The sequence below is a fragment of the Plecotus auritus genome (assembly GCF_963455305.1).
Source record: "Plecotus auritus genome assembly, chromosome: 11".
Classification (NCBI taxonomy): domain Eukaryota; kingdom Metazoa; phylum Chordata; class Mammalia; order Chiroptera; family Vespertilionidae; genus Plecotus; species Plecotus auritus.
In genome coordinates this window covers 37,164,987-37,191,580 of record NC_137777.1, presented here as the reverse complement: position 1 = coordinate 37,191,580, position 26,594 = coordinate 37,164,987, and the positions used below count along the sequence as shown (strand labels likewise).

The following is a 26,594-nucleotide window of genomic DNA, read 5'->3' as shown; positions in this document are numbered from 1 at the left end:
GGCTCAGTGATTGAGTGTCGACCTATGAAAAAGGAAGTCACAGTTCGATTCCCAGTCAGGGCACATGCCGGGGTTGCGGGCTTGATCCCTGGTGTGGGGCATGCAGGAGGCAGCCAATCAGTGATTCTCTCTCATCATTGATGTTTCTATCTCTCTCTCTCCCTTCCTTTGTGAAATAAGTAAAAACTTTTTTTAAAAGAAAAATTCACTAGAAGGACTCAACAGCAGTTCTGAGATGCTAATAAAAAGAATCAGTAAATTTAAAGACAGACCAATAGATATGATTCCATTTAAAAATATAGAAAAATGATTGAAGAAAAATGAGCAGAACCTCAGACATCTGTGGAAAACATCAGGAATACACATACGTGAAATGGGAGTGCCAAACAAGAGAAGAGTGCAGGAAATAGCCTTTTGAGAAACGTAACTAAATTTGATGAAAAAACTTTACACATCCAGAAACTCAGTGAACCTCAGTGGGATAAATACAAAGAAAGCCATGCCTAGATGCAGCATAGTCAGTCTGTTGAAAGACAAAGAGAAAATCTTGAAAGTAGCAAGAGAAACATAACTCCTTACATACATGGGAGCATCAATGTGCTTAATAGCTGCCTTCTCATCAGAAACACTGGAGGCCAGAAGGTAGTGGGATGACATATCCAAAGTACTGAAAGAAAAACAATTGTCTATGAATAATTTTTTTGTGGTTAGCTAAACTATCATTCAAAAATGAAGCTGAATAAATGCATTTCTATGCAAAAACAGAATTTGTAGCAAGCAGACCTGCCTTACAAGAAATACCAAAAGAAATTCTTAAGGTTGTCAGGAAATGACAGCAGATGGTAACTCAGATTCACAGGAAGAAATTAAGACATTGGAAATGTAAATATGTAGGTTAATTTAAAAACTTTAAATATATTTTAATTTAAAAACTTTAAATATATTTTTCTCAATTATTAACTTTTTTAAAGGCATGGAATTCAATCTAAAAACAATTTTAGTATCTGTAGCATTTCATTCCCTCCCCACCCTCATCATGTCACAGTTCATCCTCATTGGAAACAAATTGTTCCCAGCTATTTGCCTTTTGGGTTGATAGCATCTCAAAATTTTTGGTTTTAGGACTCTTTTCCACTCTAAAAATTTTTTGAAGACTCCAAAGAGCTTTTGCTGATATGGGTTTTATGTATTGATATTTTTATTTTGTATTAGAAAGTAAAACAAAAATTCAAATACTAATTTAAAAATAATACCAAGTACATGTTAACATAAATAGTTTTGTTTTTGTTTAATGAAAAATTAAGTATATTTTCCAAAGGAAAAAAAGTAACAAAGAGAATGGCTTGGTTTAGTGTACCCTTTTCAAATCTCATTAGTGTCTGGCTTAGTAGAAGAAAGCTGGATTCTCATATAGGCTTCTGCATTGAACTTGTTGCCATATGTTGTTTTGGTTGAAGTATATGAAGAAAATCAGACCCCACTCTGATTTAGTTGGAAAAGGGAGGTGTATTTTAGTAGCCTTTTCTTATAATACGAAATTCGTGCACAGGGGGCGGGGTGGCCCTCATCCCAGCCTGCACCCTCTCTAATCTGGGATCCCTCTCACAATCCAGGACTGCTGGCTCCCAACTGCTCGCCTGTCTGCCTTCCTGATTGCCCCTAACCGCTTTTGCCTGCCAGCCTGATCACCCCCTAACCACTCCCCTGCCAGCCTGATTGATGCCTAACTGCTCCCCTGCCTGCCCAATTGCCCCTAACTGCCCTCCCCTGCAGGCTTGATTGCCTCCAACTGCCCTCCCTTGCAGGCCTGGTCCCTCCCAACTGCCCTCCCCTGCTGGCCTGATCGCCCACAACTGCCCTCCCTTGCAGACCTGGTCCCTCCCAACAGCCCTCCTCTGCTGGCCATCTTGTGGTGGCCATCTTGTGTCCACATGGGGGCAGCCATCTTGTGTGTTGGAGTGATGGTCAATTTGCATATTACTCTTTTATTAGATAGGATAGAGGCCTGGTGCACGGGTGGGAGCCAGCTGGTTTGCCCTGAAGGGTGTCCCGGATCAGGGTGGGGGTTCCCTTGGGGCGTGGGGTGGCCTGGGTGAGGGGCCTGTGGTGGTTTGCAGGCTGGCCACGACCCCCAGCAACCCAAGCGGAGGCCCTGGTATCTGGGATTTATTTATCTTCTATAATTGAAACTTTGTAGCCTTGAGTGGAGTCCACAGCCAGCCAGGGTGTGCGGGAAGCTTGGCTTCCTCCATTGTTGGGGAAACCAAAGCCTCCTGCTCGCCTTGTGGCCACAGCCATCTTTGTTGGGTTAATTTGCATACTCACTCCTGATTGGCTGGTGGGTGTGGCTTGTGGGTGTAGCAGATGTATGGTCAGTTTGCATATTACTCTTTTGTTAGATAGGATGGCTATTTTTCTTTGATGCCAAAAATCAAGAAGTGATAGTTTCATAATGGGTTAGTGTTAATGTGGAATCTGAAACATATCAATACATTGTTAAATTCATTGTTATGTTAAGCAATGTACTGTCTTACATTAATACCCATTGTTTCTGCTTATTTCTATAGAATAGTGTGATAAACAGAAATGTTCTGTCTGAAGTAATTACATTTGGAAAAAACAGTGATTGAGTGTTGCATAAGAATGTCTTTTGAAATGGTTTTAAATTATTAGTATTTGAGATTTCTAAATTTAATGCCTTCTATAAATTAGGCTTAGTTTAAACTTTTAGAAGCTAGAGTCGCAGATTATCTATCATTAGTCTGTACTTAATTTAAAACTAAGTTATATCATTATTACTATTATAAAAGTCATATCTCCACATGATGAAAATAAATAATTCAGGATATAAATTAAATAATTAAAGGCAGCCTCTCCTTACTAATTCCTCATAGATAAGCAATGTTAATAGTTCTTTAAATGCTTTTTCTGAAAATCGGTTCACATATACATATCTGGATATAGTATGTAAACATATGATAATATTTTTTAAGCAAATGGAATCATACATATTCTGTAAATACATTTTGAACATTTTCGCATGGTAGATATGTCATTCTCTTTTAATTCTGTATGTTAACCAGTTTGCTTATCAGAGGGAAAAATCTATATATATAAAAGCCCAGTGACCGAATGACTAGAACTATCGATCGACCAGTCACTATGACACGGAATGACCACCAGGGGGCAGCCACTCAACTCTGCCCCTGGTGGTCACTGTGAGAGCGCCACTTGGCTGACCGGGATGAGCGGCGCTCCCACAGTGGGCCAATCCCTGCAGGCCACACCCCACCAGTACACAAATCCGTGCACCAGGCCTCTAGTTTAGTAATAAAGTACCACTTTTAAATTAGCTTCCCTTGAAATATTGCTCCTGATCCTTTGTTAACACTCTCATTGGTCAATAGAATAAAATCAGTTGCAAACCAAAATTGAATATTGCCGAGTATGCTGGGTTTGGTGAAGCTCATGGGTGTGATATTAGAGAACTCAAAACGGTTGACAGTTGGACTGACAGTTGAAGAAGAGAAAATTATCAAGGGTGATGACTACTAGATGCTTTCCCTGCTACCTGATCTTGCATGCATGTTTATTATTCTAGAAGAACTTATTGGCAAAGACTCCTCTCTTCCCTCTCATTGCCCATAAAATATCTTACTGGAATTGTTTGAATTTGTAGTTTGGGCAAATTGGCATTACTAGAATGAATCCAAATTAAGTGGTTAGAGCAGTGCCTGGCACAGAGCAAAGAGTCGCAAGAGACTAGCTGGATGTTCTTTTTGCCCCATCAAATATATTCTTCACTCTCTCCGTCTTGCTCTTTGTGGAGGGTATCATCTGGGCCCTCTTGCCTCTGCCTTCTTGTTGGAGATCTGGTAGGAGATAGAAAAGTGGGAGTAAAGAGAGGTTAGGACATATTTCCCAGCCTGTCGCCCAGTAAGGCTGTGCTTGTCTACTGAAGGCCATACCTTCTGCCAGGTGGTTCTTCTCCCCTAGTGAGAGTCTTCACTAGTGTCTAGTAGTAGTGGTAATAATAGCTTCCTGCTATTACTAGCCCCTGGGAGCTTCACCCTGCCCAGACCTTGGTAGATACATTGTTGTTTTAATGATTCTACCCACTGGTCTTTTGTTTAGGACTTCTGCAGCAATATTCCTTCCTGAAAATGATCTGTTGCTTTCTCTCCCTCCACCCAGTGTCATATTATACTCTGTTGGTATCATTCTTGTATTTAAAACGGTAAAGCAGCAAAGAAAATAGGTATGTGTTTTTAAATAATACAAAGATATTGAACACAGTGAGGAAGTTAACTTGTTACCTGGGAAGCTGGCATCATACATTGCTGGTTATAAGGCTGTGTTTTATATCAGAGTTTAACAAAGTACAGTTATTACAAGATTTAAGATATGTATATAATCAAGATATATATATAAGATATGAAGTGGTGACATATAATACCATCTTTCATTTGATAGTCCTTTCATCTACTTTATCTCATCCTGTGAAGAGAAACGGGTAGGTATTAGCCCATTTAACAAATGAAAAGGTTTAGGTTCAGTGCGATTGCTGCTTGCCAGAGGTCATATGGCTAAACCAGATCTTCGGACTGATAGTCAGTGGTCCTTTACTTCATTATCTTTACAGTAGAGTTAATGCAGTTTTACGAATCGCGTCACATGCATATTTCAAAATAGGCTCAATAGTTTTTTCCCTCAAAGTGATCATGTGTAAAGACTTCCGCACTCTTCATGTAACGCATATTATAATTCATTTAATGCCTAAACATCTTCTTGAGGTAGTCACAGAGAACAGGGTTATAACTTTGTTCTAAATAGTAGCACAGTTTAAAAACTAGAGCTATCTTCCTACCTGCAAAGGGCCTATACTATAGGCTCTTCCTACACACAAATGGAAGAAAAACTGTCACCTTATGCTCATGGACAAAAAAAAAATACTAAATTTCTTTTTTAAAAAAACATGAATTGCATGTTTTTATTACTAAGGTGATACATATTCATGATGGAAATTTTAGAGAAAAAATAGACAAAAATATAAGAATCATCCGTAATCCTACCACCTAGAGATAACAATGTGAACATATTTGGTGTGTAGCCCTATATCTAATATCTATCGAAATACATCGTCTCTTTCTCTTCCTGTACATAATGTTTTATAATCAATTTTTAAATTTATTAGTGTTTTCCATATTATGAAATATTTTATAGCTATATTTCAGATATTAGAGACTTTATAAAGTCTTATCAGAAACCCAAACATATGCAGTGTTTTATTGGTAAAAGTTTTATGTTACTAATTTATAACTTCATTATGGAATTAAAAGATTGGTTTGATGAACAAAAAAAAATTAAAATAGGGTATCCACTAGGGTGCTGGTAAATGCTTATAGCAGCTGGATCCCTGAAGGAAAAATATCCCTGATTTGTGGTGATTGCCAGTTTCTTGCTATGAAACTGTCAATGCACTGTCACTGAATGAGTTGTTGGGAAGAACTGTGCAGAACTGTCTGTCCTGAGCCAGTGTTAGCAGGCTCTAGCACACCACTGGTTATACAACTGGACTTTTTAGTTGCAGGTAGCAAAAATTTTACCAGCCTGTCGCCCAGTAAGGCTGTGCTGATTTCCTCAAAAGATTTACCAAAAGGTTGGGTGGCCATAGATTTGGTTAATTTGGCAGCTCAGTGTTATCCATCCTCACTAACCAATGTTCTCTCTGTCTTTCTGTTATGCTGTCTTCAGTATGTTAGAGTTGTCCTCACGCTAGCTTCCATCATGGTTGCAGAGTGGCTTTAATAGTTCTGTGTATCCAAACATAACAGCTTCCAGAGGAAGAGAAGGACTGTCTCTTCCTTCTGTGTCATTTTATGTTTAAAGAAACCCATCCCATGAGGCTCTCCCAGTGGACTTCCCACCACACCTGATTGTTTCATGTGACCATTTCTAAACTAGACTCTGACAAGAAAGATGGAACTATTATGATTGGTTTGGACCATCAGGGCCTACTCTTCAGGTGTGAGGCTATAAGCACACACCCATGAAGCACATAGCTGTCTAGGCACCTAAACAAAATTTTGTTTCTTTTAGGAAGAAGAGAAGGAGGGGTGGATGCTGATTATGCAACTAGTAGTGTCCACCACACATGGTTTGTAGATGGCACTTTCAATCATATTATCAGCTTCAGTACTTAATTTATTTTTATTTTTATTTTTATTGGTAAAATTCATCATAAATCCAGAAAAATTGCAAGTGTTAACAGTATTCTGAACTCATTCTAAAAGGCCAGTATCACCCTGATACATGCTACAACTTGGATGAACCTTGAAATATATTAAGTGAAATAAGCTAAACACAAAAGGTCACATTGTGTATAATTCTGTTTTTATGAGCTATCCAGAAAATGTATTTCCAAAAGGACAAGAAGCAGATTGGTGGTTGCTAGAGATTGTGGGGAAGAAGAATGGGAAATAACTGCTATGGATATGGAGTTTACTTTGAGGTGATGGAAGTATAAAATTAAGAGTGATGACGGTTGAACATACCTATATCTGTGAATATACTAAGAAACATTGTATGATTATTTAAATGGGTGAATTGTATGGTTTGTGAACTGTATCTTAAGAAAGCTATTTAGCCCTGGCCGAAAGGTCACTGATTGATTCTGGTCAGGGCACATACTGGAGGCAACCAATTGATGTTTCTCTCTCATATCGATGTATCTCTCTCTCCCTCTCTCACTTCCTCTCTCTCTAAAATTAATAAAAATATTTTTTAAAAGAAAGCTGTTTAAAAAATGTTATCAGTATTTAAGCCTTTCCTTGAAATTTCAGAACACTTTAAAATTAGTGAGCCATAAGTTTGAAGGACACATAATCAAAAATGTTTCTTTCAATGTATAGTCAGTAATAATATCTAAAATTCTGTCCATGTTGTCATAAATATAAAAGTCAGAAGAGTACTCCAAAATTACTAAATATCCTATATAATAAAACCCCAATACGCAAATTGACTGAATAGCAGAACGGCCGGTCGCTATGACATGCACTGACCACCAGGGGGCAGATGCTCAACACAGGAGCTGCCCCCTGGTGGTCAGTGCGCTCCCACAGGGGGAGTGCCACTCAGCCAGAAGCCGGGCTCACAGCTGGCAAGCGCAGTGGCAGTGGCGGGAGCCTCTCCCACCTCCATGGCAGTGCTAAGGACCCCTCAGGGGATGTCCACCTGCTGGCTTAGGCCTGCTTCCAGGGCACGAATGTCATGCACTGGGCCTCTAGTTAAAATTACAATATCCCAATGCATTCTTAGATGTTCATTTGTTAGTATAAAACTGCTTAAATGAAAATGTATGCTGAACAGATGCCTCTTAGCTTTGCCTTGCATTCGTTTATGGAGCTTGAATTGTGCACAGGTCCAAAAGAAAAAGTAGCTCATTTTAGAGCCCAGACTTTGGAAATCAGTACACATATATAAATCATTCAGATATATGCACAGAGATGCCAGAGGATTGCCTAACATATGATTTGAGTAAAAGATGTTAAACTAGTAGTATAAATTAATATTTTGGGAGGAGTCCCCAAGCGTTACATTTCTTAAATGTCTGAGTATGTGCATTTTTCCAAGAAATGATTTACACACCATAAAATTCACCCTTTTTAAATGTACAATGTGGTTTTAAGTATATTCATAAAGTCCAGTGTTGCACACCTTCACTACTAATTTCAGGACACTTTCATCACCTAGAAACAAAACTCTGCTAATTAGCAGTCACACTCCACTCCCTTGTCCTCCAGACCCTAAAACTAGTCATATAGTTTTATATCTGTGTGTTTACATATATGCATCATTTTGTTTTCCAATTTTTAAATTTTATTTTATGTTTTCCTTCACTTTTTATTCCCTCCATGCCCTCTACCATCTCCACTCATCCTCCTCACCCTGCAATCACCACACTGTTGTCATATACATGAGTGCGCTTTCTCTCTCGCTTGCTCTTGTTTTTACTACAAATTTTAAATAGTTAAAAGTAGCTCTAACTGGTTTAGCTCAGTGAATAGAGTGTCAGCCCACGGACTGAAGGGTCCTGGATTTGATTCCAGTCAAGGCACATGCCTGGGGTGTGGGCTCAATCCCCAGTAGGGAGTGTGCAGGAGACAGCCAATCAAGGATTCTCTCTCATCATTGATGTTTCTCTCTCTCTCTCCCTCTCCCTTCCTCTCTCAAATCAATAAAAATATATTTCAAAAAAAATTGTAAAAAGTGAGCACCATAAAGTTTAGTCTCACTTTAAATAAATAAATACATAAATAGTTAAAAGTACCCAAGAGCCGAAACCGGTTTGGCTCAGTGGATAGAGCGTCAGCCTGCGGACTGGGGGGTCCCGGGTTCGATTCCGGTCAAGGGCATGTACCTTGGTTGCAGGCACATTCCCAGTGGGAGGTGTGCAGGAGGCAGCTGATCGATGTTTCTCTCTCATCGATGTTTCCAGCTCTCTATCCCTCTCCCTTCCTCTCTGTAAAAATATCAATAAAATATATTTAAAAAAAAAAAAGTACCCAAGAATCCTATATAATAAAGAGGTAATATGCAAATTGACCATCACTCACAACACACAAGATGGCTGCCCCCATGTGGACACAAGATGGCCAGCAGGGGCGGGCAGTTGTGGGCGATCAGGCCAGCAGGGGAGGGCAGTTGGGAGGGGCCAGGCCTGCAGGGGAGGGCAGTTAGGGGTGACCGGGCTGGCAAAGGAGGCAGTTGGGGTCAACCAGGCCTGCAGGGGAGGACAGTTGGGGGGGGACCAAGCCTGCAGGGGAGGGCAGTTAGGGGTGACCAGGTCTACAGGGGAAGGCAGTTGGGGGTGGCCAGTCCTGAAGGGGAGGGCAGTTGAGGGGGACCAGGCCTGCAGTGGAGGGCAGTCGGGGGTGACCGGGCCTGCAGGGGAGGACAGTCAGGGGTGACCAGGCCGGCAGGGGAGGGCAGTTAGGAGTGACCAGGCCAGCAGGGGAGGGCAGTTAGGGGTGACCGGGCCAGCAGGGGAGGGCAGTTGAGGGTGACCAGGCCTGCAGGGGAGGACAGTTAAGGGCGACCAGGCCTGCAGGGGAGGGCAGTTAGGTGTCGATCAGGCTGGCAGAGGAGTGGTTAGGGGGTGATCAGGCTGGCAGGCAGAAGCATTTAGGGACAATCAGGCAGGCAGGCAGGCGGGCGAGCGGTTGGAAGCCAGCAGTCCTGGATTTTGAAAGGGATGTCCGACTGCCCAGTGGGATTGGGTTTAAACGGCAGTCGGACATCCCTCGAGGGGTCCCAGATTGGAGAGGGTGCAGGCTGGGCTGGGGGACACACACTCCCCCCCCACCCCGCACTAATTTCATGCACCAGGCCTCTAGTTAAATTATCAGTTTGAAAAGTTTGAACATTTGTTTTAATGATTGTAGGTATTCCATATTTCTATAACAAACTAGTTCCTTATGATAATTTCCTTAAGATTAATTCCTAGAAGTGGTATTGCTAGTTAAAATGTTAGATGTTGTTTTAAGTTATTTGTTAAATATTGCCAAATTACCTTCCAGAAAGCTTATATCAGTTTGCATTCAAACAGTAATTTAAGTGTGGACCAAAATATCTAAAACAGAGTACTGATCAAATTGTTAGTTTCACAATAGTCATGGGGATATAAAGCCCATCATAGGAAATCTAGTAAATAATACTGTAATATCTATGTGGTGTCAGATACTACATTTATCCAAATGATCACTTCATAAGATATTTAAGTAATCACTGTTGGACACCTGAAACTAATGCACTATTGTGTATCAACCCTAATTGAAAAATAAAGAATTATTAAATAAAATCAAGTGGAGTACTATCAGGGGCCCTACAATGAAGTTGGGAACTTGTAGGGAAGTCAGACTTCCCAAGTCTGCACCCAAGGGGGGTTTGGCTCTTTGGACTTCTGTGCTTGCTCTAGAAGTACATCTTGTAAGTGCCACCCATCCCCCCATGCCTACGCTTACCTCAGAGCTTCATCACCTGGATCTGACCAGTCCTTCTGAACTAGCCATCACACTATGTCACATGGCCAATAGGAAAAGTTTCTTTGTTCCAGTTTGTGGTTTTTGCCTTTATAAGCTCTAGGGTTTTTTTGTCTTCCTGGAGCACATTTCAGGTTTTACCCTGAATCTGTGTCTCCTAGATTGGAATCCTTTAAGACCCCAAATAAACTTTTAATGTGTTTTATAGCCTCAGATCTTTATTGGTCAACATAGAAAGATTCATATAAGTTGTAAAGTATAATAATACAATAAAAACAATTTTTTAAATATATAGAGTGATATCTGCCTCCCAATTAAATGTTTACTTGTCTAATTTTGAATATTGTTTTCTGTCCAACACTTCAGAAACTTTTCAGTGAACAGGAGTCATAATTTCAAAATCAACTATACTCAGAACATAGCCACTGTGGTCACAATTTGTATTCCAGCTTCTAAACAAGAAACTTTAAATATCTTCTTTTTCAGTTGAAAATGGCCTGTACATAATCTAAGTCATTCTTGTCCAGAGAATGGATTAAAACTCATAGCTGCATCAAATCCTCTATTTTAGTGTGGTTTTCTTAACCTGCCCAGTAGATGTTGGAATAAGTAAGCCATTCTGATGGCCAAAATGATTGAACTTTGTTTTTCTCTTTATACAACCACACGCTGGAGGTGTTAAAACTGGCATGACTTTCTCAAGTATAGATAGGGAATTAATTTTAGGTTGAGGAAATGAGCTGAGTACAACTGTGGCAGTGGTAATGTTCAGGCTATGTTCAAGAAATTGTGTAATAGCTGACAAAAATTTGAGAAGGGAAGCATTCTGGTTAAACTTAATGATAAGTTAATGAGTTTTTTGTTTTTAAGTTCCATGACTGTATCATGCACAGTCATGGAACTTATAGAAACTGGCCATTTAAATAGGAGCTAGGATGATTAGTGTCTGCTCTGTAGAGAGGGGGAAAGCCATTTTAAGGAATTTGAATCGAGTCTTTCATATGCCTGAATATATTACCAAAGGGCTGGTTAAAGGAAGTTAGATGATTTTTAAAGGTTTGTGACTTTTAGTTAATGACTCTTCATTTGGACTGTGGTGGAGAATTAGTAAGGACACCTTGGTGAAGATCCTGAATTATCTTTATGGGAACCATCACTGTGTTTTAATTCTTATTACGTCTTTGTGTCCAAGTACTTTCTCACCATCGAGGTGGAGGAAACTGAGGCTTTTAGAATGTAATTGTATAATGACTCCGTGGTTAGAAAGAGTAGGCCTTAGATTTGACTCCAAGATTACATGACCCAAAGCCTGTGCTCCCATGATACAGTTTTAAGAGAATATTTGTTTTGTATGAATTTTAGACTTCAAGAGAATTCTAAACTTTAAGAAAAATTAGATGAAAATATTTTTCCTATATAACTTTTTATTGTACTAAAATAAATCTAACATAAAATTTACCATTTTTAAAAATGTTTTTATTGATTTTAGAGAGAGAAACATTGGTAAGCTGCCTCCTGCACACCCCCTACTTGGGATTGAGCCTGCAACCCAGGCAGGTGCCCTGATCAGGAAATGAACCTGTGACCTTCTGGTGCATAGAATGATGCTCAGCCAACTGAGCCACACCAGCCAGGGCTTTTCCATTGTTAAATGTACAGTTCAGTGGCACTAAGTGCATTTACATTGTTGTGCAACCATCACCACCACTGACCATTTTCCAAACTTTTTTATTATGATGCAAGGAAGCTGTGTACCCATCTTTCCCCAGCCCCTGGTCCTCTATTCTACTTTCTGTGTCCATGAAGAAAATATATGTTTTGCTTTTGGGGTTTTTTTTTAGTGAGAGAGTTTTGTTGACGTACAATGATATAAAATTTTACATTTCTTTGTAGAGTATTGATTATAGATGAATTTATTTTGAACAAGAAGTACCATGTATCGCAATGCAAATTAAAAATTATTTTTGCCTTTTTAATTCTTTGTCTATTCTATTTTAAACAAAGCATTATAATTATGTATGCTAAGTACATAATCCTCCATGTTCTCTTTGTTTTATTAAATATAAATAAATGGTGTTGATTTAAAAGAAAATGGTTCTGAACCGATGACCATCCTTTTGCCAGCCTGCATAAATTTGTATCATGTTCTTCTAGCTGATGGTTGTCAAATTGCACACAATATGATTCAATCAATTTTTTAAAATACATTTTTATCGATTTCAGAGTGGAAGGGAGAAGGAGAGAAAGATAGAAACATCAGTGATGAGAGAGAATCATTGATCAGCTGCCTCCTGCATGCCTCCTACTGGGGATCGAGCCCGCAACCCGGGCATGTGCCCTGACTGGGAATTGAACCCAGACCTCCTGGTTCATAGGTCAACCACTCAACCACTGAGCCATGCCAGCCAGGTTCAAGCTATTTTTTTAAATGAGCATGGAATGGAATTATTATTGCTCATTGTATTCCTTTAGTCATAGTTACTGGGAGGTGCTCTACACCTTGGCCAGACTCTGGCTTTGGTCTTTTTTTGTTCCGTGTAACCATGAGGTTGCGAAAAACTTAAAGCTCAGGTTCACTCACTTTACTTTGACCTTGAAGTGAAAGGCAGCTTCAGTACTCTGCTTATCTTTGTGCATTCCTGCCTTTACTTAGTTTTTGCCTGGGTGTTCCTTATTTTCTTACCAGCTCATGGAGTGATTTCAGTAGAGACTTTCCAGCATTTGGTTGTTTTCTGTGGTAGGGTTAGTTCCCTACACTAGTAAACTGTAGGAAATGCAAGTGGTCTTAACCAAACAGATTCATTCATGCAACCTAGCAAATAATAATAATAATGGGAATAGGAACATGCGTTTTGTCTTGTGAGTTACAATTTATTCTTAGCTTCTTCCAAGTCAGTGTCTGTTACAGAACTGGATGAAAGAAATTTTAATATTATCTGCTGTATCTTGCTTTCATCTTCTAAAGGAGCTTACATTAGAGGGAGGGATGGGGAGGAGAGGTTGAACCAAAACTTCTGTAGCCTAGGTCTGAAGGAACTTTAGGCCTAAGGGAAAGTCAGTTTGAGAGTTGTTGAGCAGTGACCTTTTTTTTAATCACTTGCTTTTTGTATTGTATCCAAAGCTGATTTTCACTGGCTTTAAGATTACTGTTGGTCTAAGAGGGAAAGGAATGTTATTTGTATATATGTATGTGTGAGAGAGAAAAAGATAGTATGGAAGGTGTGTGTTTAATTTGAATAGTTAACAATTGTGAGTTTTGGCCTTTTGACCTCTCAGTCTTTTCCTGTTTTTTTTAGTTTTAACCATCTTCTGTCTTTGGGTAATCTCACTCATTTTAGAATCTTGATAAGTAGAGGATTACTCCTAAATCCCTCTCTCCAGCCCACCTATCTTTCAAGGCCTTTAGAGCACAAGCCCAGCTACTGAATAAACATTTCTGGGTAGCTATCCTTGAAGCACTTAACCCTCTCCTGAAATATTACAGAAAATCATCTCTTGAATACTTCTGTGACCACTACCCTAATCTAGGCCAGATCTGAAGACTGATTTTTATCTATTCTCCACTGTATTTATCTATTTCACACACAGGGGCCCAAAGTATTTCTTCCCAAATATAATTTATGAATCACTTTTCTAAATAAAACTTTTCAGTGGTTTTCTTTTGTTCTTTGTGTACAATTCAGATTCATTAAAACTATTGATAAAGTCTTTATTACATCTCAAGTCTCAACCCCTCACCACTCCCAACTTCACTTTACTAGTACACTCTAACTGTATTCAAGTTCCTTTGTGGATGGAAGAGGATAGATATTGCTCCTCTTTTTGAAATTCAACTTTGTGTGCGTGTTATGTGTCGTTGAGTCAGCTCCAGCTCCTGGCAGCCCTATGAATGAGTGATGTCCATCATAGCCTGTCCTCAACAGCTCTGCTCAGCTCTTGGAGACTGATGCCTATGGTTTCTTTTATGGAGTTAATCTATAATCCAACTTTATTGAGGTATAATTTATACACAGTTTGATGAGTTTTAACAAATGTGTACACCACGTAACTGATACCCCAATCAAGATATTGCACTATGAAGTTACCCAGAAAGTTCTCTTGGGCTCCTTTGTGGTCGTTTCCCCCAGCCTGCCCAGATAACCACTGTTAATTAGTTTTATCTCTTTTAGAGTTTCCTAGAAATGGAATCATAAACTATTGGGTTTTTGTTTTCCTGATTTTTTTCACTTAACACAGTTTTTCTTGAGATTATCCATGTTGTTGCATTTGTCAATAGTTTTATTGCTGAGTAGTATTTCATTGTATGGATACAGCACAATTTGTCAGTTGATGGATGCTTGTGTTCTTACCAGTTTTGATTATTATGAATAAAGTTGCTATGAACATTCATGTTCAGGTCATTTTTTGGAACTGTTTCATTTACAGAGAGTTCTGATTGCTCCACATCCTTGTTAATACTAGATATTGCCAGTCTTTTAAATGTTAGCCATTCTTGTAGGTGTGTACTGGTATCTTGTGGTTATGAACATCTTTTCATATATATTAGCTATTTATATATCTTCTATTGTGACTTGTCTATTCAACTCTTTAGCCTGTATTTTAATTGAATTATTTATCTCATTAAGTTATATGTTTTTAATATATGTATAATAGGTTCTGGATACAAGTCCTTTGTCAGATTTATGTATTGGAAATATTTTCTTTGCATCTGTAGTTTTTTCACTTTAGTGCTGTCTTTGAAAAAGCAGAAGTTTTGTACTATAATGAAGTCCAATTAACATGTTTTTCTGTTATGATTAGTGTTTTTGTATTATTGCTTTTAAACCAAGATCACGAGTATATTCTCATATACTTTCTTAGAAATCGAATATTTTAGCCTTTATGTTTAGATAGATATATGATCTGTGTTAATTTTTTTTGTATAGCAACAGATTGCATGTTGAGGTTCCTTTTCCCCCCATATGTTTATATAGTTTTTCTAGTGCCATTTGTTGAAAAGACTGTACTTCCCCTTGAATTACTTAGGTACCTTTGTCAAATATCAATTGACCATGTATGTCTTCCTTGATGCTACCAGATCCTGGCTTCGGTGTCATACATGGTGTTCATAGCATCTTACATTTGCTTGCAATTGTAATTATTTGCAATTGTAATTTTTTGTAATCCTCACAAAAACTTGAGATGTGTGAGGGCAAGGACTGTGTCTCATTTACATTATATCCCTTTTGCCTAACACACCGGAGAGGTCAAAATAAGTCTGTCTCTCTTACAATACTATATGTGAAGATGAAATAGTACTGTTCAATTCAGTGTGCCTCCAGTACACTTCAGAATTATATTGTGCTTCAACTCTGATTGGTTTGAGGAGGAAGCAGTTATTGACTCTTGCCATGCTTATTCATAATTTTCTTACTAAGTTTGTTCGATCTCTATAGATAGTAGTGTTTTTCTTTAGTATCTATGTTATAAATATTTGTATATATTTTACCCACAAGTAGTGGTCTGTTCATATTAGAGGTGAAGTTTGTTTTCCTCACCTATAAATAGTTCTCATTTAAAAAGTACCTTTACCAATGTCACCCCCACTAAATTTTTTTAAGTGCCTTTTTAGGTAAATGTCAGTAACCACTTAGTTGTTCTAGTAGATTTGAGGAAGTCCATATGCTAGGTCTGTGGGGAGTGGTGGTGGAAGCATTTCCCATTGAAAGCCTTTAACGACAGGAGCTTTCTTAGAAAGACTTCTTTGAATATTAAGTTATAGTATTGGTTATTAGAATTGATAGAGACCTTCAAGGTAATTTGTTCTAGCTTGCCCCACAACCTCCTAGACAGAGACTAGTTTGAGGCAGCTCCTTTTACTTTACATGGTTTTGATTAAAGAAAGTTCTTAGAAAATAATATTGAGTTGAATCCTATTTTTCACAAACTTATTCCCATTGGTCCTACTTTCAATCTATAATTTCACAGAATAAAGCTAAACTCCTTAGGTTTTGTTTTTAATCTTACAGCATTTTAATATCTATTCTGTCCCTCTTTTTATATCTTTGCCTAAAGCATCTCAGTTCATAAAACTATTTCTTATATATTGTCTTTGCATTTTAAAATGTTATAGATGTATGAATCTTCCAGTGTAATATTCAGAACTGAACCCAGTCTTATAAATGTTGCCTGTATTGAAAATAGTGATCTGGATACTTCTCTGACTCAGTGCCTCCTAAGATTGCCTTTACTCATTGTCTCTTATTAACTTAGAATGTAACCATTCTGGCCTTTTACGTGTGTGTGTGTGTGTGTGTGTGTGTGTGTGTGTGTGTGTGTGTGTGTGTGTTTAAGTTATTTTGTAATTAAGCATGCTGGTTTACCCTTTTTGTTTGATGTGCAGTCTTGATAAGCGTTTGTATGATCCGCACCCCAGTAAATAAACTGTGGAACAAGACAAGGTCAAATGCAAAAATCTCTGATTTACTGCTAGAATTCTTCCACTAGTTTGATATCAAGTACTTAATTTCTGGATGTGTTTGTTCAATCAGCTAGGAGTCTGCCTAACTGTAGTGTGGGGCTCACATTGCTGTTTTGTTCTTAAGGATGTCACCAGAGACTGTGTACAGCCTTGCTGAAATTAAGGCACCCGGTGACTGGGACATTCTCCTGGCTTAATATACTGGAGGCCTTACACTTGCATTATATACATTACATGACCCTTTTCTAACTCCAAACTCTACAGTTGTGGAATCTCTACTGCTTTTTGTTTCCTTCTGAAAATTGTGACCTTTTCCACTTTTCCATAATTTAAAAATTATTATGAACAGTGGTTTGATAAGCAAGTCTCTAAGTCCTTTTTATTATCATCAGATGTAGTTTTTTTAATTACTTCCTTCATACTAGGACTAATCACATATCTGTTGCCATCAAATACTGGGATACTGTATTACAGAAAACTTAATTCAGGACTCAAAATCAGTATAACACAAAGGCCTTAATTAACTTGTAAAACTTCCATGTTACTTTAGTTTTAAAATAATTTTTATTATCAAAGTTAGTTACCACAGTTTTTTGTCAGTTTTATATATCTTGAAATTTATACCATATGAAAAATAAAAAGCCCTTATATGTGATTTTTAGTAAAAGAAACAAAGCCACCCTGATTTATTACTTGTTAAAATTGGTGGAATTTAAAATGATAAAAGCTCAGTTGGAGGGGGTTGACGATAGTGTTCAATTTTTCTATTATTAATTTGATTATAGTTTTCTACAGACACTACTTTGTATAAAGAACTCTGGGATAAGCTATTTCCGTCAACAAGATTCCAAAATTATAGACACTGATGTCAATGCAGATGAGCATGGCCTAATTTGGTCAAGAGATGGGGCATGCCATGTCTCTATATGGACAGCTAAGGGCTATTGCCAAGATTGACAGGTGTCCTGTGGATAACAGAAAGCCCCAGGGATAAAATTTGCACTTGGATTACTTCTCTAAGACACAGTGATCAAAGTCATATCTTTTCTTTTTATTGATCACACTCCTAAAATAGTGAGGTCTGCTTTTAATGCCTTAATTTTTTATGTATTAGTTTTATAAGCCCCAGAAAGGTAAACGTTTTATGCTTTCTTCTTACAGTATCGGATTCTTTTTTTGGAAAGTTTAGTTGTATCCTGTGCATTATTTTTTTGTTGGTATAGTTATGTGCTTTTTTGTTGTTGTTACCCTGTCATATTTCAGTAAGGCTTTGAGAGGTGAGAAAAGTTAATGTAAAATAATACATTTGTTATCAGTATAAAAGAGTTAACTTTTTTTATGGAATAATAAATTACATGATTCAATGTGGAAAGATTAATTTTTAGGAGAATTTTTCAATACACATAATATTGTAAAGGAGTGTTCATACTAATTAAATAATAGCTTTTGTTTTTATTTCATCTTCCTGAAATTTTTTTTGTTATTCAGAGAAGCCTTGTAATTTATCAAGTGGTATTTCATATCTCAAAATAAGAAAAAATTTTAAAGCAACTAGGTTATCATTAAGAAAGTTAAGTATATTGTGTTGCCTGAAATTTTTATAAAATTTGAGTGATGTAAATGTGCTTTAGCAGCAAAGGATCTCTGATTTTAGGCATAAACTCAATAGCTGTTTCCATTCAAATAGGAAATTTTGTGATCTGGGAGGATTGTGTCTTGATTATCTCTGTATTTCAGTGTTAGAAATATAGTAGAAATTTATGAAGAGGATGCTGAGGGGACCATTTTTAGGGAGCCAACCTGTTCCCCAGTGTGAAAAATGGAAACTGAGACCCTCGCCTGACAAGGGCTGAAGAAAGGTTTGTCGGGGCCCTGGGCAAGCACAGAGTATGTTCCCCTCATGGACCATTGTAGTTACAATTAAGCCTTGTGCTGGGGTGGAGCTAGAGTGAATTAGGCCATTATCCTTAGGTCTTCAATATTTAATTCTGAATCAGTTATAGTTTATTGAGAGCCTACCAGGAGCAAAGGATCCTATCTAATAAAAGAGTAATATGCAAAATGACCATACCTCTGCCACGCCCACCAGCCAATCAGGAGCGAGTATGCAAATTAAACCAACCAAGAAGGCTGCGGCCATGGAGAGAGCAGGAGGCTTGGGTTTCCCTGGCAATGGAGGAAGCCAAGCTTTCCGCCTGCCCTGGCCTGCCTTGGCCTCTGCTTAAGGCTACAAAAGTTTCAATTATAGAAGATAAATAAATCCCAACAAAAATGGCGGCAGCCACAGAGCTGGAGAGAGCAGGAGGCTTGAGTTGCCCCTGGCAATGGAGGAAGCCAAGCTTCCTACACACCCTGGCCTGCCTTGGCCTCTGCTGAAGGCTACAAAGTTTCAATTACAGAAGATAAATAAATCCCAACAAAAATGGCTGTGGCCACTGAGTGAGCAGGAGGCTTGGCTCCGCTCAAGGCTACAAAGTTTCAATTGTAGAAGATAAATAAATCCCAGATACCAGGGCCTCCGCTTGGGTCGCTGGGGGGTGTGGCCTGCCTGCAAACCACCACAGGCCCCTTGCCCAGGCCACCCCATGCCCCAAGGGAACCCCACCCTGATCCGGGACACCCTTCAGGGCAAACCAGCCGGCCCCCACCCGTGCACCAGGCCTCTATCCTATCTAATCCTCCTATCAAGTAAAAGAATAATATGCAAATTGACCGTCACTCCAACACAGATGGCTGCCCGCAATGTGGTGCAAGATGACTGACCCCATGTGGACACAAGATGGCCACCACAAGATGGCCAGTAGGGGAGGGCAGTTGGGAGGAACCAGGCCAGCATGGGAGGGCAGTTGGGAGGGACTAGGCCTGCAAGGGAGGGCAGTTGGGGGCGATCAAGCCTGCAGGGGAGGGCAGTTAGGGTTGACCAGGCCGGCAGAGGAGGGAAGTTGGGGGCAACCAGGCTTGCAGGGAAGGGCAGTTGGGGGGGGACCCAGGTCTGCAGGGGAGAGCAGTTGGGGGGGACCAAGCCTGCAGGGGAGGGCAGTTAGGAGTGACCAGGCCTGCAGGGGAGGGCAGTTAGGGGCAAACAGGCTGGTAGAGGATAAGTTAGGCATCAATCAGGCTGGCAGGGGAGTGGTTAGGGGGTGATCAGGCTGGCAGGCAGAAGCAGTTAGAGGCAATCAGGCAGGCAGGCAGGCAAGCAGTTGGGAGCCAGCAGTCCTGGATTGTGAGAGGGATTTCCAACTGCCTGTTTAGGCCCGATCCTACCTGGATCGGGCCTAAACAGGTAGTCGGACATCCCTCAAGGGGTCCCAGATTGGAGAGGGTGCAGACTGGGCTGAGGGACACACACCTCCGTGCACGAATTTCGTTCACCGGGCCTCTAGTTCTTTTATAATTGCCATTTAACTCCTGTGAAGGGGAAGAAAATAAGGCCCAGAGAGGTGGTGACGTGCCCAGGGTCACTCAGCTCTGGGCAGTAAAGCTAGGAAATAAACCCAGGCTCTTGGCTGGGAGAAATAATCTCAACAAATTCATTTAAAAGAGAACTTTTCAGATGGCCTTTCTTACTATTTTCCCCTCCATGTCTCAATTCTGATTCTTTCCCCCTTCTTCTGATCAATCCTTTTCTTTTAAACTAAAAGAAAGGAAATAAAAAGTTGAACAAAGTCAGTATTAAAAGTTGGAAAGATAGAATAAAATGCCAGGACATTATACCTGTGAAGCTGGTCTATGTGTAAGAAATGAAGAAATTTTTAGTACTGCCACACATTCTTTTTTTTTTTTTTTTATTGATTTTTTACAGAGAGGAAGAGAGGAAGGGAGAGGGATAGAGAGTTTAAACATCGATGAGAGAGAAACATCGATCAGCTGCCTCTTGCACGCCCCCTACTGGGGATGTGCCCGCAACCAAGGTACATGCCCTTGACCGGAATCGAACCTGGGACCCTTGAGTCCGCAGGCCAATGCTCTATCCACTGAGCCAAACCGGTTTTGGCTCCACACATTCTTTTGAAAGTTATTTCAAAGCCCTCTGTAACTATGAACATTGTAGAAGGGTTTGGGGCTAGCCTGAGACATCTCTGGTCTCTGTTTTGTGAGACTGTTAGGTCAGTCCTCGCCAAGTTTTTTCCCTTTCCTCTTCCAACATTACTGACGCTGTTCTACCTCAACCCTTGGTGGTAGCATTAAGCACGTACTGGTAAGAAGGCTGGCTGGCAGCACATTCTCGGAGGAGTCAGGTGACCCTTGTTTGAAGGCAGCTGCTTAAGGTTCAAGGCAGTCAGTGTCCCTTCTCTAGGGACAGCTGGTTCTTCTCAAACTCCTAACCAGCCTTTCTTGCTCATTGCTCGCTGGGGGAGAAGGGAGATTATGTCGCCGGCTTTTGATTGATCCAATGGGAATTACATTGATCTGGTGTCTGGCCTTGGTTGTTATCAAGTGGATTGCCTCTAAGGTAGGCCATCTTTATTATTAGGATTGTGACCTTAATTATAAGTTTTTATACTTGTTCGGAATGAAATTACTAGTCAAGTTTCTTCTCCTTTTGCTTCTGTTTTTATTTCTCTGATTAAAAGAGCTATGGTTTTACCTGTCAGCTGAAAAGTTTGTATGTACTGTGTGCAATGTTTCTCCTTCTCCCACCTTAGTCCTTGCCAAGGACTTTTTATGGTGTCATTCCTCAGTATCATTCCTTTAAAGAAGTTTTTATGATGAAAGCAGTTCAACTTTTAAGATTATAAAATTATTAAACAATTTAGACTTTTGGTGTACATATTATAAACATTTTCTTCTGGAGATAAAGAATTTACTAATGTAAATTTAAAATATAGTACACAAATAAAATCATAGTGTATAAATTTTTTTAAAACTATCATCCTCTATCATGGTCTCTCTTAAGGTCTTCCTCCTACTAAAATGCATGCCTTACTTATAGTATATTGAAAACATTTAAAATTATTATATATCCGTTATTTTTTATTTGAATTTTAAATATCAGGCTTGAGAAATGCTTGTTAGAGCGCTAGCCAGATACCATCTGGATGAGTCTAAAGTAGGATATATTTAAGATTATAGTATTTGAAATTATTTTTCTATACTCATGTAAAAATAATTATATCTTTCGTCCACCATGCAGCTTCTGTCTTCCTATATTAAGAAATTAAAGAGTATTCACTTAAAATTTGCAAGGTGTCCTCCTATATAATTACATTTCATTTCCAAGCAAGGTTTTAATCCCTGATGTGTAATTTTCTCACCTTTCAGCATAATGTTTTACGCATAATTCTCTCTTACTTGAAACAATTCTGTTTTCCTAGTGATATGAAGAACTCTCAGAGAAAAACAGTGTACTCAAATTTTTTAAGTCCTTATATTTTGTAAGTTAAGAATTAATTTTGTTGCATTGACATCTCTATTTACTGATTGTTTTTAAAGGATTAGCTTGCCAAATTATTGAATGAAGGTCAAGTTAATATTAATCATTAGATGAATCGTGGATGTTTTCAGAGACTTTACTTTTTATATATCCACCAAAAATTTAAGTTTTTAAGCAAAAAGAATGCTAATATTTTGTTTGTGATTTATAGGAAGGGTACTATTCAGTGGACCAATGCAGTGTTTAGGCACACAAACATGAGCATGTTTTTCTTGAATATATAAGAATATGTTTTACTATATCAGAGAAAATTGCTTTCAGAACTTTGGCTAGGCTTCATCTGTTGTACTATGTTACTGTTTTTTGATAATACTACAAAAAAATTAATTTAGTGCTACTGTGTCTAAGCCCTTTGACCGTCAGTTTACTGATCAGAAAAACTAGGCCAATAAATCCGACCTCAGAGATCCTGTGTGGGTTGTGAGATTTTGTGTGGAGGCACCTGGCTCAGCAAGTGTTAGTTAATGTGTTATTACTTTCACCATGTGAGAGAAATACACACGCTTTTTCACAATAGGTCGTTTTAGTGGAAACTTGAACAAGATAAAAAACAATAGCACTTAAAATATCTTTGTCAGTTTTAAAACATGTTTGTCTTTAAAAGTTATGTATTAACTAACCTCAGGAACAACTTTTACGACTTTTGTCATTTATCTTGTAAGTCAAGTCTTGTGGAAGAGTGATCAACCCTGATTTAAGGTAGTGAGTGTCTTACCAGGGCCACTCCAAGCTCCTGTTAGTGGCAGCAGATCCTTTGGAACCTTACAGTTTAACTTGTTTGCGCTGCGGCTGTCAGTTTCTGATTAGCTCAGCCTCACCCATGTTTTGACCTATACTGTGCTTTACAAGTTGTTCCCAGGATGGCTAACTTAGAAAAGTCATGAGTAGAAATTTCTGTGCTGTTTCCATTCACTGGTGAGATTAAGTGGGAATGTGGATGATAGCTGAAGGTTTTCTGACTGACAGTGTGACACAGGAATTTGGTTAAATTTGTTTTACTATTTTTATTAAAAATAGAGTTTTACTAGTATATGGCTTTTAAAATGGTAACATTAAAAATACACATGTTAAGTCTGTGCTGCAGTGTTGGTGTATAAAGCACATAAAAAGATTTTTTTAAGTGCCATGATTCCACTCTGACCTGGTGGCTTGGTTTGTTTGAGCATCATCCTGTGCACCAAAAGGTTGTGGGTTCGATTTCCGGTCAGGGCACCTACCTAGGTTGCAGGTTGGATCCCCAGTCAGAGTGCATACAGGAGACAACCAATTGATGTTTATCACTTTAATATTTCTCTTTCTCTCACTCCCCTTCCTCTCTCTCTAAAAATCAATAAACATATGGGTGAGGATTAAAAATAATTATAATAATAAAAATAAATAAAATAAAATACCATGATTCTAATATGGAAGTCAAACTTATTGTTATAATTTATAACTTACTAGAGGCCCGGTGCACAAATTTGTGCACCAGTGGGGTCCCTTGGCCTGGCCTGTGAGATCGGGCCGAAACCGGCTCTCTGACATTCCTTGAGGGGTCCTGGATTGTGAGAGGGCTCAGGTCAGGCCGAGAGACCCCACTGGTGCACGTTTGGGGATGGGGAGGGATGCAGGAGGTTGGCCAGCCAGGGAGGGACCGCAGGAGGGCTCCAGGGCCCCTCTCGTTCAGTCCCCATCTTCCGGACCCCAGCAGCAAGCTAACCTACCGGTTGGAGCATCTGCCCTCTGGTGGTCAGCGCACGTCATAGCGAGCACTTGAGCGGCTTTAGCATATCAGTAGCATATTACGCTTAGATTGGTTGAATGGATGACCGGACACTTAGCATATTAGACTTTTATTATATAGGATAGTGTATTTTTCCAAAATGAGTTACTTGACTTTATTCAACCTAAATTGCTTAGTGAGAGAATTTAATACTCATTTTAATCTTGAGGTGATGAATGAATGAATTGAATTATCGTTGATGTGTTCAGATACATACATTTAAAGTCCATTCTTAAAAATATTTTTGTGTCATTTGAATTTATTTTATAAGAGTTATGTCTTGGTTCACTATAGCATTTAGGCTAAGTTTGTGGACCAGAATTACTTAAATTAGTAAAGAGTAGAATAATTTGAATATTTTGCACATCCCTATTAACTTGTTAATATATATTAAAAATTAAATTCTACCCTTTTTGCCAAGTTTTTATTATGATTACTACAAAGCCTGTCATTTTAATATCTAAAGTGCCTCTATAAGTAAGTCCAAAGTGATTATCTTAAAATAATTTTAGTATGTCAGTTATAATCTAGATTATGTTCATTACTAATTTTTAAACTATTTAACAGAGTTGATATTAGTCTTTCTCAATCTTTAATATGTGAAGTAATAAATGAGATTTTTACCTTTGTAATTAGTGGCTGTTTTAGTAAATACGCTTCCTACATTTAAAAAAAAAAAAAAAAAAAGCCAACCACTTTTAAGGAGGAACTGTTAGAGATAGGTTAAAATTTGTTTTAACAAACTATTATCCAAGTTATTATTGGGCACTAGAAGGTTGATAGATGTTGACCATGACAAGGTATTACTTAATGGTATCTGTAGTCTCATCAGTATTATTAAAGTGGCTGTTTGCTCTAGAATAAATAGTTCACCATGAAACAGTGCAGGTGGCTTCCTTAGGATATTGTGTTGGGGGAAGATTCTTTAAGCATGATGCTGTCAGGAGTGTGTTCTGTATGCTTTTCTTGGTAGTTTTTTTTTTTTTATAGTAGATTCTTATACTTTTAAACTTGATTTATTTAGTGAATATATAACTATACATGTTACAAAATTCAAAAGCTATACAGTGAAAAGTCCTCATCTACCTCTGTGTCCCTCTGCCTCCTTGGAAACAACCAATGTTGAAAATTAGAATTTATTTTTAAACTTCTGTTTCTTTCACATTTCATGGACTGTTTTTTGTTGTTGTTTCTTAAGGATGTATAAAATCATGTAAGAATTTAATTGATAATTTTCTCTTAATTGATAATCATTAAGGAGATAATGATTTGGGAGTTGTTTCCCATACTAAATTCAAACGAGAGCTTTAAATAAGTTTTCTTTTTAATAGTAATAAAAAAGATTATTTTTCCTTGAGAGTTTTGTGAGGGAAGAACATCATCAATCTGATAGGTAAAATGCAGTCTCACTGCTTGAATATGTAATTTCTTTTGTTAATTAAGTTGAACATTTTTTCGTGTTTATTGGCTTATTTCTTTCCTTGTGAGTCATATGCTTATGTTCTACCTGTTTTCTACATTATTCATCATTTTCTAATAGATATGTGAGACACTTTTTTTCCCTTTCATTTTTAGGCTATACTGAAGTAGGGGGAAATTAGCCTTTTGTTATATCTGTTGAACTCATTTTTCTTGGTTTGAGATTTGTCTTTTGCCTTTGTTTATGATATATTTTACCATACAAAATATAACTTTAGTGCCCAAAATGATCCATTTTCATGACTTTTGGATTTTATTGGACAGGTAGGAAGACCTTTCCTATTTAAAAATACTTTAATGTGGTCATATTTTCTTTTCTTTTTTAATGTTTTTAAAAAATTTTGGAGTGTTGTCCCATACTCCAAAAGGTTGAGGGTTCTAATTCTGGTCAGGCCACACACCTAGGTTGTGGATTCAATCCCTGGTGGGGCCATATACGGATCCATGTTTCTCTCTCACATCAATGGTTCTCCCTCTCTCTAAAATCAATAAACATATCCTTGAGTGAAGTTTAAAAAATAGAAGTAAAATAAAAACAATTTGCTTACCTGTTTATTCAACTAATATTATTGATCATTTTTGATGTGCTAGACTGTGTTCTAAATGTTGGGGTTTATACTAGATCTGAAGATACAGCAGTGAACGAAGTCTCTGCCTCTACAGAGCTTAGATTCTGTTAATTTTATCTACTAGATTTTTAAGCTGTCTTTATATCAGGGCTATTCATTAACTTATTTGCAATAAATCACTTAATAATTTATTTACCAAATATTTATTTAGAATCTATTAAATAATAGCTATTGTTTTGGGGGCCAGGAGTACAGTTCCTGCTCTTGTGGAGCTTTTATTTTAGAACAAGCAAACAAAGTAACATCTGCTAATGCTGTTTAGAGCACGAAGGCAGGGAGCTATGGAAGAGGGTGATCTTAGGTGACTTCAGATTTGGTAGTCTGGGAATGCCTCTCGGAAGAGATGACATTTCATGTTGAACCTGAGAGATGAGAGGGAACAGTGATGCAGTGACCCCGACAGGGAAACAAGTATACTGGTAAAGGCTGTATGTTTGGTGAGACTGAGGAAGAGCAAGGAGGCCAGGCTGGCTGGGTCATGGTGGTGAGGAGGTAGAAAGAGGTAGGCAGACCTTGGGTGCCTTTGGAAATCAGAGCTTGGTGTTTGGACTTTAAAGTGCAGTGGGAGCCATTTGGAGGGTTTTGAGCAGTAAGTTGAAATGTTCACTCTTGCTTCTGTGGGAAGAGTGGACTAGGCACCAAGATATGCATCAGGAATACCAGCCCATTGCAGATGTCCAGGTCAGAGATGCTCCTGCCTGAGACAGAATGAAAAGTGAAGCCAGAGGAAAGGAGATGACTGTGAAGGTAGAGTGGGCAGAACTTGCTGAGGGTGTTTCAGCTCTTTTAA

The 26,594-nt window shown here is 38.5% G+C and overlaps 1 protein-coding gene across 4 annotated transcripts in view; it reads left to right on the top strand.

Annotated features, from left to right (window-relative positions):
- PDE7A (phosphodiesterase 7A) overlaps positions 1-26,594 on the top strand; it is an 89,757-nt gene that overhangs the window by 14,406 nt on the left and 48,757 nt on the right. Inside the window, exon 1 of one of the 4 annotated variants that reach the window (XM_080646729.1) lies at positions 20,728-20,953. The exons of 2 other annotated variants lie outside the window; for them this stretch is intronic. In XM_080646729.1, coding sequence (XP_080502855.1) covers positions 20,894-20,953 — 60 coding nt within the window. In that variant the 5' untranslated portion in view covers positions 20,728-20,893. Of the gene's footprint in view, positions 1-20,727; positions 20,954-26,594 lie in introns of those variants that run through there. One more of the 4 variants, XM_080646727.1, reaches the window with a different exon arrangement.